Source organism: Bos mutus, chromosome 25, assembly GCF_027580195.1.
Source record: "Bos mutus isolate GX-2022 chromosome 25, NWIPB_WYAK_1.1, whole genome shotgun sequence".
Lineage (NCBI taxonomy): Eukaryota > Metazoa > Chordata > Mammalia > Artiodactyla > Bovidae > Bos > Bos mutus.
Window position 1 is genome coordinate 9247829 of NC_091641.1, and position 18915 is coordinate 9266743.

At 36.2% G+C, this 18915-nt stretch overlaps 1 protein-coding gene across 3 annotated transcripts in view; it reads left to right on the top strand.

The window, feature by feature from the left end:
- Positions 1 to 18915, top strand: part of GTF2I (general transcription factor IIi) — an 82784-nt gene that overhangs the window by 22304 nt on the left and 41565 nt on the right. For 2 of the 3 annotated variants that reach the window (XM_070362677.1, XM_070362678.1), the window contains exons 1-4: positions 7973 to 8029; positions 8490 to 8533; positions 10976 to 11053; positions 17411 to 17470. In XM_070362677.1, the coding sequence (XP_070218778.1) occupies positions 7986 to 8029; positions 8490 to 8533; positions 10976 to 11053; positions 17411 to 17470 (226 nt within the window). In that variant the 5' untranslated portion in view covers positions 7973 to 7985. Of the gene's footprint in view, positions 1 to 187; positions 327 to 3101; positions 3237 to 4918; positions 5103 to 5271; positions 5301 to 7972; positions 8030 to 8489; positions 8534 to 10975; positions 11054 to 17410; positions 17471 to 18915 lie in introns of those variants that run through there. The other variant, XM_070362679.1, reaches the window with a different exon arrangement.

Sequence of the window (18915 nt, forward strand, 5' to 3'; positions counted from 1 at the left end):
GTCTCTTTAAAAAAAATGGGAACTCTCTTCTAGATATGATAACTTAAGGCCAGAAACTAGAAACTTTATCTTATTCCAGATGAGGCATTAAGGCTGGTCATGTGATAAGATTTTTTTATTCATCCAGCTGAAAGAGTGCTTTTAAACGTCTGTGTGTAACATAAGATTTACTATTTGTGTATTTTAGTGTAAAGAACTGGCCAAGTCCAAGGCGGAAGTAGCGTGCATCGCAGTGTATGAGACAGACGTGTTTGTTGTTGGAACCGAGAGAGGACGTGCTTTTGTCAACACTAGAAAGGACTTTCAGAAAGATTTTGTAAAATACTGTAAGTATTGTATTTTTATCTTCTATATTCCATAAATGTTTATGGAGAACTCATTGTTTTCGCTTCTAAAGCTGATTGAGATTTATACCCAAAAAAGACTTTTCTGAAGTCCGTGGTGACATTTCAGAATGCTCAGAGGCAATCACTGACATGGTAACATATAAGGGGAAGTACTGAAGAGCTTAAGAAAAATAGGCACTGTTTATTGTACTGTGCTCCTTGCTTGACTCTGGCTTAGTGAAACACCTTAGAAGATAGAGAAATATCAGTGATTAAAATTTCTTAATTCAGATAAGAAAGTCTTGTCTCTGATAGATGTTTGATGTATTGGGGAAAAAAAAAGTTTTCCTCTGCATTAAGTTTGAGTAAGCATGAAGAAAGTTCCACAGGTCTTCCTCACCCCTCAATGGAGTCATGTTATCCTCTGTTCTCAGTGAGATTTGTGATCCTCCAGTCAGAAGCTCATCGGGTAATGTGTTTATTTGATATTGGAACAAACGCATTAGAGAAATTTACTGTAGGGTGTTAAAACCTAGACCCTCCCGCAGAATGACAGTGTTCATATCTGTGTTTAACCTAACACTGTCCATAGCTTTTATCTTTAAGATCCAAACTTAGATTTCCATTATCAAGTCAGATCCAATTCGTGACACATTAAGGCAGATAATGGTTGAATAAAAGTTCATTCTTAAGTCATTAATTTCAATTCTCAATTACGTTTTTTAAGAAACATCTCTCCCCTCTACTGTACCTGCCTCCCCCGCACCCATTATCTTTTAAGCTTCATGGTAGTAATCTGTTTAAATTTTTTCCCTCATTATTTCTTACCATTTTGAGAGTTTTTAAGACTCTGATTATGTTTGTATATTTGAATTTGTACTAATAATGTTGCTTTGATTATGTGTGTGTCAGTTGCCATCTGTCCCATGAATACTGTAATCCCACTGGCAGCTGTGTGTACATCCCTGTTCCCTATATGCTTTGCTAATGGGCTTCTTCAGTGGTTAGAACTAAGCATTAGGGGAATTGTCCTCAGTTGCAAATTATAGTCCCTGCCTGTTAGTATTCATACTTTTTTTATTACCAAAACGTTGATGCCACAGAGAATAATCTTTTGGTATATAATGCTTAAGTACCTAATACTCGTTTCCTATAAACTGTTCTGCAGATAAGATCAATTGTCTTCTGAAACCAAATCAGTGGGTTTATGAGTCAGTTTAGAAATTCTTAGAAGAGAATTCTAAGCTCTTTTCCAGGGTTTTGAAAGGCAGTATCCTATGGAAATAAAATAATGTGAATCACTTAGATGTATTAGAAAAATTAAAATTTTTCTAATAAAAAGTAAGGAGAAAATGCATCATTTGTTTTAGTGGATATATTTTAACCTGACATCTGAAACATTATCATTCAACATATATAATCAGTATAAAAATTATTTTTTTGTTCACCTGTCCAAATTCTTTATTAAAGCAACAACCAAAATACAGGATGGCTCGTGGGTTTTTTTTGTTTTTTTGTTTTTTTTGCTTTTTTGCCTCTGTATCAACTTACATATTAATCATTTGTTTATACTTTTAAATTATTTTTAAAAGGTGAATATTTATAGCTCACAAATCAACAGAGTGACATTTCCACCCAGATATATTTTTCCATCTTATTTCCTGGTTTTAACAAGGGACATCCAGAACCAGGGGCACAGCACATCAAACTTCAGTGCCATCACCTTCTATGAGCAGCACTAGGTCATCCGAGAGATACATTAAAGGTTTACATTTTTCATTAAATAAAAATAATTTATGCCAGAATATTCTTAGACCTATTTGCTTTCTGTTTTTACATTCTCTGTGAGCTTCAATTTTGATGGTGGCATTCTGAGAATTAGACCCCTTACAAATGAAATCTCTAAAAAAAAAATCTCAATTAAAGGTCATTATCACTATCATATGATATTTTCTTGTATAACAGACACTCAGTCCTTCAGAAAGCATACTAAGCAATTCTGTTTTATTCGATTTTCTCCCCCACCACTAATTTGTTTAATACAAATCTTGTTATGCACTGTAGAAACCCTATAAGTCATTAGGAAGATGAACTTTGTTATCTCCTAGAGGATTTTAAAATGAATAGGTGAATGTAAAAATGTCTAGTACCTTGAAGGATGGGTGGTGATTTAGTTGCTAAGTTGAGTCTGACTCTTTATAATCCCATGGACTGTAGCTTGCCAGGCTCCTCTCTCCACGGGATTTCCCAGACAAGAATACTGGAGTGGGTTGCCATTTCCTTCTTCAAAAAAATTATTAATGGGGTATTTTGCATACAATTTTTGGTACTAAATCTTTGAAATCCAGGCTATATTGTAAATTTACAACACATCTTAATTTGCACTGTGTACATTTCAAGTGCTAAGTAGCCACACGTCAAGTGTCTATAGAGCCTTTTGTGTTAGACTTGGCAACAAGAAAGATTTTGTGGTGATAATCTTCCCGTATTAAATGTGTAGTTACTCTAAGGTATCTTTTCATTTTAAAATTACTAGTACCTAATTTTTACTTGGTAGAATTGTCACCTGTAGCTGCTCTTGTTTCAGAGATGATCTCTGTTTCTTATAATCTCCATTCAAGTCATTTGTCTTTTAGGTTCTTATTTTTAAAGTTCCTCCTCCTCTCTTTCCTTTCTGTCAAATCATAAGTGTTAGCATTTGGAAAAAATATTCTTAGCAAAAACCAAATATTAAGATAATGGATATGGACCTTTTATAGCATTAATATTTTACAGGTGTTGAAGAAGAAGAAAAGGCTGCAGAGATGCATAAAATGAAATCTACAGCGCAGGCAAATCGGATGAGTGTCGATGCTGTGGAGATAGAAACACTCAGAAAAACAGTTGAGGACTATTTCTGCTTTTGCTATGGTAGGGTTATACACTTGAATTGTCTAAAAAAATATGTTATATAGTTGACTTTTCTAAAGGGCAGATTAAGCAACTGACTTAACAATCATGAAACACGCTTTCACAATTGAATGAGTTGATTACCAGATATTGGGTTAACATTATGAATGACCTTTCTTTAGCCGTTAGAGTTGGTTTTTTTTTGTTTTTTAATGTAGTTTTAGGTTCACAGCAAAATTAAAGGGGACGGTGCAGAGATTCCCTGTCTGCCCCTTGCCTCTTCTACAGATGCTTAACTTCACCACTATCCGCATCCCCCACCAGAGAACCTGCAGTGACACAGCATAGTGACCTGAAGAGTCCTGTTTATTTTTGACAAGTGTGCTGATCTCAACAAGTCCCTGGGAAAAAAGCAGCTTTTGTTAGTCTAGTTATGCAATAAACAGCTCTTTTTAGGGAAAGAGGAAAGAGGGAGAGGATAAAGGTTATGCTGTGAACTTGTAGATAAGACTCAACTCTGGGGACTGGAGTTTCCAGCATGTGTGGGTCCCCAGTCTGATACCCACAGACAGCCGAGAGGATACGTTCGTTTGTGAATGTAGGGTTTATCTAAGTTTTCAATGAGAATATTAGCCCTAAATTGCCTGGCGTTTTATGGTAACAGTAGGATTTGTCAGGGTTCCACGTTCTAAGGCTGAATTGTATATGAAAAGATTGTATTATACCACAGTGGGCCATTGCTCTTTTCCTTTTGTGTGAATTTTATGTGTGTATTTTATCAATATATGTTTTCCATTTTGGCTTTTTGAATTCGTTTTCAGGTTTAGACCACTGCTAACATAGGAATAGGGCCCTCTAGTATTTGAAAATAGTTTTGAAATCAAATATTGGTGATTGCAGCCATGAAATTAAAAGACGCTTACTCCTTGGAAGGAAAGTTATGACCAACCTAGATAGCATATTCAAAAGCAGAGACATTACTTTGTCAACAAAGGTCCGTCTAGTCAAGGCTATGGTTTTTCCAGTAGTCATGTATGGATGTGAGAGTTGGACTGTGAAGAAAGCTGAGCGCCGAAGAATTGATGCTTTTGAACTGTGGTGTTGGAGAAGACTTGAGAGTCCCTTGGACTGCAAGGAGATCCAATCAGACCATTCTGAAGGAGATCAGCCCTGGGATTTCTTTGGAAGGAATGATGCTAAAGCTGAAACTCCAGTACTTTGGCCACCTCATGCGAAGAGTTGACTCACTGGAAAAGACTCTGATGCTGGGAGGGATTGGGGGCAGGAGGAAAAGGGGTCGACAGAGGATGAGATGGCTGGATGGCATCACCGACTCGATGGACGTGAGTTTGAGTGAACTCCGGGAGTTGGTGATGGACAGGGAGGCCTGGTGTGCTGCGATTCATGGGGTTGCAAAGAATTGGACATGACTGAGCGACTGAACTGAACTGAACTGAAAAGCATGAATGCAGGGGAGTTCCCTGGTGGCCTAGTGATTAGGGTTTTGGGTTTTTCACTGACGTGGCCTGGATTCAATCCCTGATTGGGAAACTGAGATTCTGCAAGCAACATGGTGAAAAAACCCCCCAAAAACCTACTAATGCCATTTATTGAACCATGATAACTGATCATGGTTAAGTTTGTCAAATTTTACCATTTAATGATTACTGTCTCTCTGCCTTTTCCCTATCTCTTAACCTCAGGGAAAGCTTTAGGCAAGTCAACAGTGGTGCCTGTTCCATATGAAAAGATGCTCCGAGATCAGTCGGCCGTGGTGGTGCAGGGGCTTCCAGAAGGAGTAGCCTTCAAACACCCTGAAAACTATGATCTTGCAACCCTGAAGTGGATTTTGGAGAACAAAGCAGGGATTTCATTTATCATTAAAAGGTGAAGTACTTTCTCCCTTGTCCTCAATAGCTTTTTCAAATAAAGTTGAATAATTCTTCACTTTAAGTTAATATGTTTTTATTATTGTTTACTATAGAAACCATTTAAATTTATGCTTTTTGATAACTTTTTGTGTTTACATGTAATATTTCGTTCTGTTTTACTGCAGACCTTTCCTAGAGCCAAAGAAGCACCTAGGTAAGTGATTGCTTTGCTTACATTATAACAGGACCAATTACTAAACCTGTTGTGTCAAAAATTCAATACATTGTAACAATGTCTCCTTTATTTTCTTTGAGAATATGATGTAAGACATTTTGGAGTGGAGTGGTACAATGTTTATATAAACCAGTGAAAAATCTGTTGAGCTGAAAAACCAGAGACTTATTGTTTTCAGCTCAGCCGCTTGCTTTATGATGTATTCAAGGCTTTGTGTTTGCAGGGTGTAAGGATCTGTCCTCATGCCCCAGAATTATGAGGGACTTAATTTACATAGTCCACTGAGCGGGCACAGAGAGATGGAACACAGGATTGGGAGGGGAGGGGATGCACAGCCATGTGTGAACATTAAAGGCTTCCAGTGCTGGTGGTCTAAGGTGGAGTCACCACAGGAGGAGCACGGTGTACACACTGGAGGAACGGTTAGTGGAGGTTCTAGGGAGGAAGCCCAGGAAGGAGTTTACGAGGAAGAGGGAATTAAGATGGGCCGTTGAAAAATGAACAGGTTTTCAACAGGACTTCCTTCTGGGAAGTCCAGACATTCCTTTTGAAGGGAAAAGGGGTATTTAAAAGACTAGCACCCCTTTGAGACTTGTCAAAGAAAAGAATCACTGTCATTGGCAACTTCTAAGTGATGTAAACGTGAAAGGACAAGATAATATGGATACCCAAGCATATATTGTGTTCTGGTCGATAGCCTCTGTTATTCTCACTACGATGAAAAGATTAATTTTTTACAAGTTTTATTGGGGTGTCATTGACGTGCCATAAATAAAGCTCACCCATCTCAAGTGTACAGTCCATGCGGTATATGGAACGGCTTTCTGGCAGTTTGGTTAGTTGACCCTGTTTATTTCTGGACTTTCTACAGAGCGAATCATGTTGTATGTAAATCAAGACAGTTGACTTCGCAGTCTGAATGTTTTGTATTTCTTAGTCTTGTTGCTCTGGCAAGGATGTTCAGTGCAGTATTGAGTAGGACGTGGCTGTAGCAAACATCACCTTGTTCTCCATGCTAGGTGGAAGCCATTCGAGCTTTCACCGTTGAGTTATCTGTAGGTTTTTGTATGTGTCCTTTTTGAGATTGAGAAAGTATAGACTTGGTTTTCATGTTTAAGTTGACATTCATTTTTTCTTGATCAGTATTTTTTTGCCCTGATGTATTGCAGATTAGCCGTAGTTTGCCATTTGTATTTTATGAAGTCTGTGATTCTAGAAACATGTTCTGAAACATTGAGGCCTAGTGGTTAGTTAAACAATATTTCTGTAGAGTATTTATTTATAATAATGAGTTGTCCAGGTGGGTGGCTTTGTATGGCTCGGCTCTTTTGCCATACCGACTTTCAAAGTAATTGAAAAGTTGCAATTATAATGGGATTGCATTTTCCAGTGTAAAAACTTTTAACAGGCTTATTGAGATATGATTGACATACAGTAAACCACACATATTTAAAATGTGCAGTTTGCTAAGCTTCGACACATGTATATGCCGTGGAAACTGTCGTTGCAACCAGGATAATGAAACCTCTCTCACCCCTGCTTCCTTGCATCCCGTCGTAATTCCTCTCCTCCTCTCTGCCTTGTCCCCAGACTGTCACTCATGTTGTTGTCAGCAGAGATTTCTTATGTTTTTTTATGGAAATGGAATCTTAGAGTACGTGCTCTTTTTTGTTCGTCTGGCTTCTTGCTTTGCGATTTTTCCGTGTTTCATGTATCAACAGATACATTTTTATTACTGACTAGTATCCACGGTACAGATACTCCCAATTTGTTTACTGATTTACTTGCCCATGCACATGTGGGTTTCCATTTCTTGGCTTTTATAAAGAAAGCCACTATGATATTTGAGTGCAAGTTTTTATGTGGACGTTGTTTTCATGTCTCCTGGGTAGACAAAGGGAGTGGCGAGATTGTAACAGTAACTAGTTATTTACCTTTTTAAGACACTGCCGAAGTGGCTTTCAGCGTGCTGGTTTTGGTTTATGTTCCCACCAGCAGTGTGTGAACTGTAGTTGTTCTGCATCTTCGTCAGCATTTGATGGAGTCAGTCTTGTTCTTTTTTCCTTTAATTTTTGCAAACATAGAATTCACCGTTTGGTGGTATATAAGTCAGTGGGTTGCAGTGTGTCTACAAGATGCACAGCTATCACCCTGTCTCATCACCTTAAGAAGGACCTTGTCCCCGTTAGCAGTCATTGTTGTCCAGTTCTTCTGAGGCAGATGTACTCATGCTGGATCTTGGTTCCCCAACCAGGGATTCAACCTGTGCCCATTGTAGTCGAATCACCTGGGAAGTCCCCAGATCTACTCCTAACAGAAATCTGACTTCCTGTATACATCAGTATTGTCTTATTCAGTAATAGTATATTGGTGTACTTGTTTCACTGATGAAAATAGGAGCTTTCTCATTAATGGGAGGTTTGTGGAGGGTTGAGGGGCTAAAAGCTGTTAGATGATTATCATCCCTGAATATCTTCCTTAGAGGGGAGAATGAAGGACACTCTTTCAAACTAACAGCAATACTCATATGAATGACCCTGAGCTGTGAACTCCCTTTCCCCTGTTCATTCTATAGTTAGGACCTTTGGAAGCATAGTCATATTTCATATTAGTGTTGGAGAAATCTAAATCTTAATATTTTTTTTGTACCTAGGTGGTCGTGTGATGGTTACAGATGCTGAAAGGTCAATGATATCTCCAAGTGGAAGGTAAAGCATATTTCATTAGTACTAATGAACCTCCACACTTCAGCAAGTTTTAGTGTTTAGGTTATTGATGTATTAGAATATTAAAAAGGCCTGCATTTGAATCCTTTGGAGGGCCTGTGAAAATGCACTTTTTGACTTAGTAGTTATGAATGGCAGTGGTTAACCTGAATGAAGCTAGTGTGATTAGTCTGGTGACCACATTGTGAATAGGAAGGCCTTCTAGTAAGACCATGTTGTTTTATTTTACCTTTCCCTCCCAAAATGTTCATTGGAATTAGATTTCTAAATTCAGTTAACAAGTCATTGATGCAGGAAATAAATATGTGAATTTTAAAGTGAGTCACTTCTGCAGTGACTGGGTCAGGCGAGTGAGGTTATCCTGTGACATCCAGGTATTTGAGTGCTGTGTGTAAGTGGCCCTCATCGTGTAGAGCTTCATCGGGGTTTCTTTTCCTTTCAGCTGTGGCCCCGTCAAAGTAAAAACAGAACCCTCAGAGGATTCTGGTATGTACCAGTGCATTTAGAATCAGTTGTGAAATGTAAGTAAAGACTTTCCCTTAATTTAGAAGTTTGTTTTTGGACTCATTACTTACTGCTTTGATGTGAAGTAGAACAGATTTATTCCAAAAGGTGACATTATTTGTTAATATTACTACTGCTGCTGCTTGTTGATGATTTGAGGCACATCTTCTAAAACCCTGTCGCGTATATAAACAGTTCATACTTGGACATTGTTCCCCTGTATGGGATATACTACTTCTTTATCCATTTACCATTTATTGGACATTTGAGTTCTTGGCCAGTTTTGATTGTTTTGAATTAAAATCTGTATGTGTGTCTGTGCGGAGATGTGTCTTCATTACCTTTTTTTAGTAGATTCAGAGGAGTGAATTGTGGTTCTTTGCTTCACTTTTTAAGGTACCGACGAATTGTTTTCCTTAAGTGACTGTTATTTTATGTTCTTAGCAGCATTGTGAGGGTTTGGGTTTCCATCGCTTGACCAACGCTTGTTATTGCCTCTCTTTTTTGTTTTATTGCAATGCTAGTGTTTTCTTGTCTGTCTTCTTTTCCCCTCACTCCCTTCTTTTCTTTTGCTAAGAAATCATCTGTTGGTGTTAGATGTTGTTGCCACAGGTGGGATATCATTGCTTCAAAGTAGGCAGAGCTGGAGTATCTGTTCATGTGTATTTATATTTACATACGTATGTTTATCCATTCCCATCTATGATTTTTCATGCCCATATTTTCAGTTCCTCTCTTGGACACCCCAAGGTTTTTTTTTGTTTCCTTCCTTTCCTGGAGAATTTTCTGAGAGCCGTGGAAACCTTGTTCAGTGTGTTTGCATATTTCATTTCACACAGGTTTCATTGCTAACCTCTTTGTCTTGCTGACCCTTTGATACTTTGGCTGGGCTATCACCACTACTGCCTGTCCCCCATTTTCCTCAGTCTCCCTGGCCTGAGAGACTGCCCCTCAAAGAAATAAATAGTCTCCTTCTGCCACCCTGCTTTGGGCCTTTGAAACTCCTGATGCAGCTGCATATCTTGGTCAGAGCAATCTAAGGGTGTTTGAAATGAATTGTTGGGGTTAGAAGAAGTGTGAGTGTGTGTGTGTGAGAGAGAGAGAGAGAGGAGATACTGAATGAATGAGAATTTTTATGTATGTTATTTTTAGAGGGGTCTGCAAGAAAGGCAGTGTTGAATTCTCCTTATTGGGAATAAGTATTTGTTTGTTACACAGTTTGTTTCACAGAAGTTTTTTTCTTTCCCTCTTTTCTTTCACGTCACAGGAAATCTCGGTTTAGTTTTTAGTTTGTTGTACTGAAATCACCATTTTGTAAATCTTCTCCCCTTAATTTATGTATTTGTCTCCTGAATAGTTTGGATCTAAAAATAGACTTGAAGACTTGAGAAAAATGATATTTTTTGAATTTTTCAACCATCTTAATTGTAGATTAATAGTACACATAGTGGTTTATTTATAAAGGGTTTTTTTTTTAATAGGTTTATTTTTTTCTGCCTTACACTTTGTTTTTGAATATGTGGGGAAAATACCTTTTATTAAGAACTCACTAAAGAATTTGTTAAGAATCTTAAAACTTTTAATAAAATTGAAGTATAATATATGCCAAATATAAGTGTATATATGGCCAGTGAATAAAAATGCCTGTGACCTAACACGCACTGGGATACAGAATATTAATGACACCCCAAGAAGGGTCTCTCCTCCTCCCCTCTCATTACTCTTCTGAAAGTCAGCTGTTTGCTTGAGTGTGTTTTTTTAACCTAAGGCTTATGCATTTTAATTTTCTTCAGCTTTCTTGAGGTATAATTGGCATTACTTGAGTTTTAACAACATAGACTTCTTTTCTCTAATTTTGACTTCCCTCTACATGGAATTGTACAATATACACTCATTTATATCTGGCCACAAAGGTCTACTTCAAATTATTTATCCTCATTGTGGGCAAAGTGTTAGGCTAAAAGGTATGATTTGTTACCCTTATTAATAAAGAGACATGTTAGGAGGGAAAAAAAATTCAGTGTCTCTTTATTAAAATCATTAAAAAGTATGCCATCTTTACTCTGGAATATTGGGTCATTAAAATTGATGTTTACAGGTGATTTTCATTGATTTATAAAAACGTTTTTGACTATGAGTGAAAGCACTGTGACTAATTTTCTTTAATTGCAAAGATAACTTGTTGGAAGATAGATTTAGCATTAAATAATAATCCCAGAATGTTAGTAGGGTGGTTAAAACTTTGTCTTAGTTGGGTTTTAGATTATTTTTGTCCCCGTGATACCTTGCAAGCTTTTGTCTTTTGCAAACCTTTAAAATATGAATTGAATGCATTATTTTGCATTAATAGCAGAGCACAGGGGACTTCCCTATACAATCTGAATGCCTCAAAGTATAATTATATAATTTAATTTGCTTTTATAGGCATTTCTCTGGAAATGGCAGCTGTGACAGTGAAGGAAGAATCTGAAGATCCTGATTACTATCAATATAACATTCAAGGTAGTACTATTTAATAAAGTTTTTCTTTCCAGAAATTATTGTTGGTTATAATTAAAATTTGTTAATTGCCTGAATTTCTTAGATATTATTTTATTGATTGGTCCTTTGGTCCTTGACTAGCAGGTGTACTTGTAATTTCTCACTGGAATAAAATTGATTTCAAAATGGGGCACTCAAAGTCCATCTACACGGGCAATGTTGAATAATCATTAATATTCTTAAAAAGGACAAGTAAAAGTTGTGGCTTAAGATAGAATTCAGTTTCACTTTTCAGCGTTATTTGCAAGGCATAAGAAGTCTTCTAAACCTTTAATATCTGTTTGTGGAACAAAAATAACTTCACATTATTTTTATTATTTTAAAAATCTGTAAAAGATCAGATATTATTAAGTTTTAGGTATTTACCCTTTTATTCTGTATCTCTTCTTGAGTGATAATCAAGAAGGAATTAAAGCTCATAATTTCACAATGCAGTTTGCTTTTCTGCATTGATGGATTTTAGTTTAGAAGAACATCTCTAGTTTATGGTAAGTTTGATTGTCATAGATGCATAAAGTACATTAAACATTTAAAGTATAAGATCTGATTAGTTTTATGTATACCCATAACCCAAAAACGTTAGTCTTCACTGCACTCAAGATAATGAAGTGTCCATAACCCTCAAATTTCCTTGAGCCTCTTTGTAATTCACAGCTCTCCCCAGCCAATGGCTGATTTGTTTTCTATCATTTTATTTTAGTTTGCAGCTTTAAGAAATTTATATAAATGGAATCATCATAAAGTATGTACTGTTTTCTTGGGGTGGGGAGCTGTGACTTTCAAATTCCGTGTAATTGTTTTGAAATTCATCCACATTGTTGCATATGTCGATAGCTAATTCCATCTTGTTGCTGAATGTTACTCCATTGTTCTTCTGTACCACAGTTTATCCTTCCGTCTATTGATGGACATTTGGTTGTTTCTAGTTCGGGGCTGTTAAAAATACAGTTGCTATGAACATTTGTTTGGAAATAGCGTTCATTTCTCTGGAGTAGCTTTCCTGGCACTGGAATAGCTGAGACCTGTGGTGGGTATTTAAGCTGTGTCCCACTGCGCTTTTACTGTTGGGCATTTCCATCAGGGGGCAGTAGTTCTTGTCGCTCCATGTCCTTGTTAACACTGGTATGGTCCGCATTATTTTTAGCCACTTTATTGGGTGTCTTGTGATACCTCTTTTCGATTTTAATTTACATTTCTCTAATAGGTTTAGTTCATTTAAAATAATAATTTTTTATCAGTTCTGGAGTATTGTAAAAGCTAGGGATAAATTTATTCTACTTTGTAATCATGTATACATATATATTAAATCTATGTACATATATTAAGTTGTCTCCTAGTGAATTTCATAATTTTTATGTCAGTTTTGATTGTTTTATTGCCATGATGGTAGTAATCACATGGCTAAAAGGTTTAGATAAATCTAAAGGTTTTTAATCGAAAAGTTAAAATTTTGGAAAATATTTAGGCGTTTAGCAGTTTTTGGTACCTTGCTAACATACTTAATAAACACTGTTTAATAAAATCTTTTTTAGCACATTATATTTAATTTTAAAAATAAAATTCTGTATCTGTGGCATTGTCTTTTTAGCTTTGCTGTTACTAGACAGGATTATATAAGATTTTTTTCCCCCTTGAAAATAGGGAGTGTGAGTGACTTAAGGTAATGCTTGAGTAATGGGAGTGGAAATCTGATATTTGTAGAAGAAAAGATTGCTGAAAAGATCAAGTGCAGTTGAAGAAGGTGGGAGCCAGACTATTGATTTTCATCTAGCCTGAGAGATACAGTCCATGCAGTTTTGGTATTTTTTGCAGTTCTTTGTATATTCTGAATAAAAGTCCTTTGTGATGGGATTTGCAAATAGGTTAATTTGATGATGTCCAACTTACTGGGGAATTTTTCCCTTGTATGAATTGTGCTTAAGTACCATATCTAAAAAAAAAATCTTTAGTTTACAGAGATTTTCTTCTGTGTTTTATAAGCACTTTTATAGTTCTACATTTAAGTCTATGATTGGTTTAGACCTAATTTTTATATAGTGTGCGGAATTCCAAGTTCAAACTTACACATACAGATATCCAGTTTTTCCAGCACCTTTTGTTGAAAAGACTATTGTTTTTTTGTTGTAATACTTTTACATCTCAGAATATTCTGTTACATTGTCAGTTTTCTCAAGCATATCCTGTTACATAGATATTTCTGTTTCTACCCTTTCCCAAAATTGCATTGTCTTGAGGACTACAGTTTATAGAAGCCCTTGGGCATTTTGGTGGAGATTATGCTGAATCTATCGACTAAATTTGGTTGAATATCTTAATATTGAGTCTTCCGATGCATGAGCATGATATGTGGATGTTATCTGTTTAGCTCTTCTGTGATTCATCAGTGCTTAGTTTTCACCATACATATCTTATACATATTTTATAAGATTTATATCTAAGTGTTTAATGTTTTTCATTGTTACTATTTACTATACTTGGTTCTGGCTCTGGAACTGTTTCTGTTTTTTGTTTCTTTTTTACTCAAACATCTAGCTTTTGCAACATTTCAGTAATTTTTTTTCTTTTTTTTGCTCTTATGTGTCTTTTTTTGTTGCTTTAATTTAGTTTTATGTTTCTTAACATGGGAACGTAAATCATTGAGATAATTTCCAATGTAAGTACTTAATGCTGTAAAGTTACCTCTTAAGCATTAGTTTAACTGCACCCTATAAACTTAGACATATTAGTATTAATAGTTCTTTTCATTCAGTTCAAAAACATTTTCTAATTTTCTTTGTCATTTCCTCATTGTCCTTTGGTTTACATGGAAAGTGTAGTCTCTTCAGATACTTGTGCAGTTGTCAGATAGCTTTCTGTTACTGATTTTTAGTTATATTTCCATTACAGTTGGAGAACATTCTTTGTATGATTTCAGTTATTTTAGATTTGTTAAGGTTGCTTAACAAATGATTGTTCAGGTCTGCTGTATTCTTACTGGCATTTCTCCCTCCTTGTTCTATCCACCACAAAAGCACTGAAACCTTCACCTGCCTCTGTCTGTCTCCGGCCTCATGCGTTCTCAAGGCCTGTTAGGGGTCAGCGTGCTGGAGGCGCCTTTTCCCTTGGCTCCTTGCCTGGCAGCCCCCTTTCCAGCCCTGTTACCAGTGTCCGGAATGGTAACAACCTAAGTTAGTTTTGTCTGTTTTTGTAGTTTATGTAAATAGAATCCATCAGCATGTATCAGGCCTCTTCTGTAAAATGTAATTTGTGAGACATGCTGTTGATTGTACTTACAGATGGTTTATTTGAACTGCTGTGTTGTACAGTCAGTACCCACGAGAATGGGTTCCAGAGTCACCCCCCAACCCCCTCCAATATCAAAATCCACAGATGATCAAGTCCCTTATATAAAATGGTGTAGTATTTGCATGTCACCTACAAACATCCTCCCGTATTCTTTATTTAAATCATCTCTATATTACTGAAATATCTAACACAATGTAAATGCTATCTTAGTAATTGCCAGCGTGCTTGAAGTTCACATTTTGCATTCTGGAACTTTCTGGAGTTTCTCTGTTCCAAATATTTTTGATCTGTGGTTGGTTGAATCTGCAGATACTGAATGCAGATTCAGATGGCCTACTGTATTCTAAAATGCTTTTTAAAAATGTTTAAAACCCACAAACATGATGTACATGTTCCCAGGTTTACAGAATCTCACATGAGGTAACATGCTGACTGTGTTACTGATGCCCTTCTTTAGGCCTTTCCTAGTCCCGTTTTTGTCTCTGAGTTAACCACTTCACTGAAATTGAGGTTTGCCCCTCCTGATAATGATTTTATACTTTAAATGAGTATACAGCTCCACAGAATGTCTTTGTATGTGTATCCAGGCACATAACATTTATGTATTTTCTCAGTTTTTAACTTTGGCACAAACGGTATCATGCTCTGTATGTGTTTTATGTATGTTCTCCTGTATCAGTACAGGTTTATGAGATCTACCTATTTTTGTCAGGTACAGGTTTTTTTTTTTTGTTTTTTTTGTTTTTTTAGTATTTGTCCTTTTTTATGACTGGCTTATTTCCTTTATTTATTTTTGGCAGCAGTAGGTCTTGACTGCTGCACACAGGCTTTCTCTAGTTACAGCGAGCACAGGCTGCTCGGTCTGCAGGGTGCGGGCTTCTCACTGCTGTGGTTTCTCTTGTTGCGGACCACCGGCTCTAGGCACAAGGGCTCAGTAGTCGTGGCACACAGGCTTAGTTGCCCCGCGCCGTGTGGGATCTTCCCAGACCAGGGATCGAACCCAGGTCCCCTGCACTAGCGGGCAGATTCCCACTGGACTTCCAGGGAAGTCCCAAGTACTGATGTAATACTGGCATTGCAGTAGTTACATATGTGATTATACTACAGTTCATTTGTTCTTTCTTGTACTTTAAAACCATTCATGTTTTCTGCGAAACTTTTCGAATTCCAAAATAGACCTGGACACATCTCTGTGTACCTGTCAGTCTTCCTCTAAGATGGCTCAGATGTGAGCACTGGGAAAGCGTGATTTGTCTGCAAAAACGGGTAGACACTCCTCAAGTGGTGAGGGCGCATGTGCGACTCATTTAATGACAAAGTCCAAGTCATGTGCTATTAAAACATGTCTAAAATTAAACAACATAATTTGATAGTATAGTGATATATGAAGGTAGCTGGGCAAATAGTAACCAAAAGAAACCAAGTTTACTAATAATAATTTGAGGCCAAAAAAGAAAAAATTAACAAGTATAAAGAGTAAGACTGTATAGTCAATATACTAATAAATTACTAAGTTGACAGGATAATCATTAACTTTTATTACCTAAAAATGTAGCCTCAAAAGTCAAAGTAAAAAATTGATTCAATTTGATGTAGTTGATAAATTTGTGAATGCAGTCATATGGGAGATTTTAACCAATGATGAATGCTTATAGAGTAGAGTATTTGAACTCTGCAGTTGATGAACATAAGCCAATTCATGTATATCCAGAATTCCATACCCAGTAAATGTTTATTTACAAAATATGGAACTTTTACAAAAATAAACTTTACAGTTGTTCATGGATAGCCTTAAGAAATTGCCAGAAAATATTGTAATTAATTAGAAATCAATAATAAGCATATTATTTAGAATAGAAATCCTATACCATGGGAATCCTAAGAAATATACTTTGGCTTAAAGAGGACCTTATTAAAATAGTTTAGAGCAGAACAATATTGATAATGGTATATAGCTAGACTTGTGGAAGAGCAGCTAAAGCAGTATTATGAAGTCAGTACATTTTGCTATCATACAGTACATTTTTTCTGTATATTTTAAGTCTGGGTTACATGACTAGGAAGCAGTGAATCTGGCATTCGAAGTCAGGTCTCTCATTGAACATTTTGCTCTTCATTGAGACTCCAAATATAAATAATTTTTCTGTTTTCTGTGAAATTATTTTCTATGCTACGTCCTTTACTTATAATGTATACTTTTGTGCCTCTTCATGAAATTCCTCATGCATTTGCAAAGCCTTTTAAAAGTCTTAGGATGTTTTCCAAAAGTATTCAGAGAAAGTGAAGTGGTTTGTGTTCATTTCAGATATGAACATGTTTATGTTAAGTAGCCGTTGAGAACACAGTGTTCTCTTTTAAATCTATTACTGTCACTGAAAGCATAATACATGCAAGTGTGTTGTCAATATCTATAGCTTTCTGTGAAGGTTTAATTAAGACGAAATATATTGTATATTAATTATTGGGGAAAACCATGTTATTAAAAATTTTTATGGATCTGTAGAGAAAGGATTTTTGAATGAATAATTGTCATATTTCTATTTCAATGGAGTTTCAAGCTTATTGATAGGTTAATTGCATGATTTTAGAGATTCTAAGGAAGGTATAACAATTTGACTCTGAATTTTTCTTTAGTATGGCAAAGCATTAAGACAAATATTTGTCAAGGAAGAATCAAATGCAGCTTGTGAGATGTATCTGTGCTTGTTGCCTATATGAAGCGAAAGTGCCAGTTTGCTGCCACGAACATGGCCCATATCCACCATTTAGACGTATCATTCCCATTCAGTTCGTGTCTAGTCATTTTCAAAATTTCTTTTGACTGTCTGTATATGGCTTTATCTGAATACACTTTTTCCATTCACTAAGACCATAAATTGACACCATTCATTTGTCAGTCTTTTTTTTTTTTTCCTTTTTTTTACCCTTGAAAAGGCTGTAGTATTCCATATCTCTCACCCAAATTTGTTTGCTGAAGTGACCCAAAATCTATTTTTGGGATTCGTTTTGAAGTGTTATCTTTGTGTCCCAAAGCAGGCCCTTCTGAAACTGATGATGTTGATGACAAACTCCCCCTTTCGAAGTCTTTGCAAGGTATAACTTTTTCACTTCCATTTTCCCACATGATGTTCTTATGTAATGTTTCTTTATACTGGACAGACTGTGTTTTTGTATTTATATCTGTATTATTACTTTTCTAAATGGAAAAGGAAATGTATTGGCCTTTTTTTTTTTTTTTGAAACATAAATGAACTTCACAAGCAACAATTTTTGAAAACCAATTTTCCCTTTTGTGAATCTAGTAATGAATCTCGAAATGGGTACATGACACACTTTCATATTTAAGGTAAAGTACACATTTATACCTTATATCAGAATAGTCAGAAATAAGGCTTATATTGTATAGTTAGTAATGTAAATATCAGTAAGGTCATGTTGATACTTAATGTTTAGAAAGATTGTAAGATATCATTTGTAAATCCCTAATTTTATTGATTGAATGTCTTTTGGGGAATTTCTGTGTAGTGTTCCCTCCCTTGATGAACATAGGCTATTTGTGATGGCTTTACTTTACCTCTGCTTATTCCGGCTTGAGTGCATTAAATTTCATTCCTTCTTTGGCTGCTCTATGCAGCATGTGGGGTCCTAGTCCCCCCACCAGGGATTGAACACACGCCCCCTGCATTGGGAGCACAGAGTGTTAACCACTGGACCGCCAGGAAAGTCCCAAGATGTCTTTTCTTTAGCTGTACTTTTAATATAAATGTAATTGCTTGATTTACATTTTGAGAGAACAAAAAGTACACACAGAACCACCCTTTACTTCTCGTGTTATGACCTGAAGAACATCACCTGAGTTATTCTTAGCCAGCCTTCCCTTTTTAAGTACTGGTCCTTTCTCCATTACCTCTCCTTGTTTTGACCTCACACTTTTGTTTTCTTTGGCATTACAGTCAAAGAATCCAGTGCTCCATAAATTCAAATGTTAATGTTTAATGGGGAGAGGGGAGCCGTGTGTTGAGAAAGCATAATTTAAGGAGTTAAGTAAAGAATAATTCTTGGCTACAGATTTATAGATTTACCCATTGTTTTGAGCTCAGGTGAGTTTTCAGAACATAAAATAAATGGAAAAGAATCCCAAGATAATTAGAGCTCCATAAGATTAGACATGGAAAACCCCAAATATTTGGTCTTAACATGGTACTTTAAATTTGAAGGTGCTAGGTACTGAATGACAGTCTTTTTTTTTTTTTAACTATAGTCAATGCTCTTTAAAACTCAAGATAAAAGTGTATAAAACCTGTGTCTGGGGGTGGGGGTTGCCTTTAGTATAGTTTCTTAAATTAGTTATCAGTGGATGACAAAATAGACCTGATGTTTCCTCCTGCTCCCTTGCTTTATTCTTCCCTATAGGTAATACATTTTTATTTCTACACGAAGGCAGTGATTTTCAGTCTTCTCGATGTTAGTACCTCAGACATTTAAGGACAGAGGATCAATAGTCTGGGGCAGTTTGGGCACTTAACCTAATTGGCTGT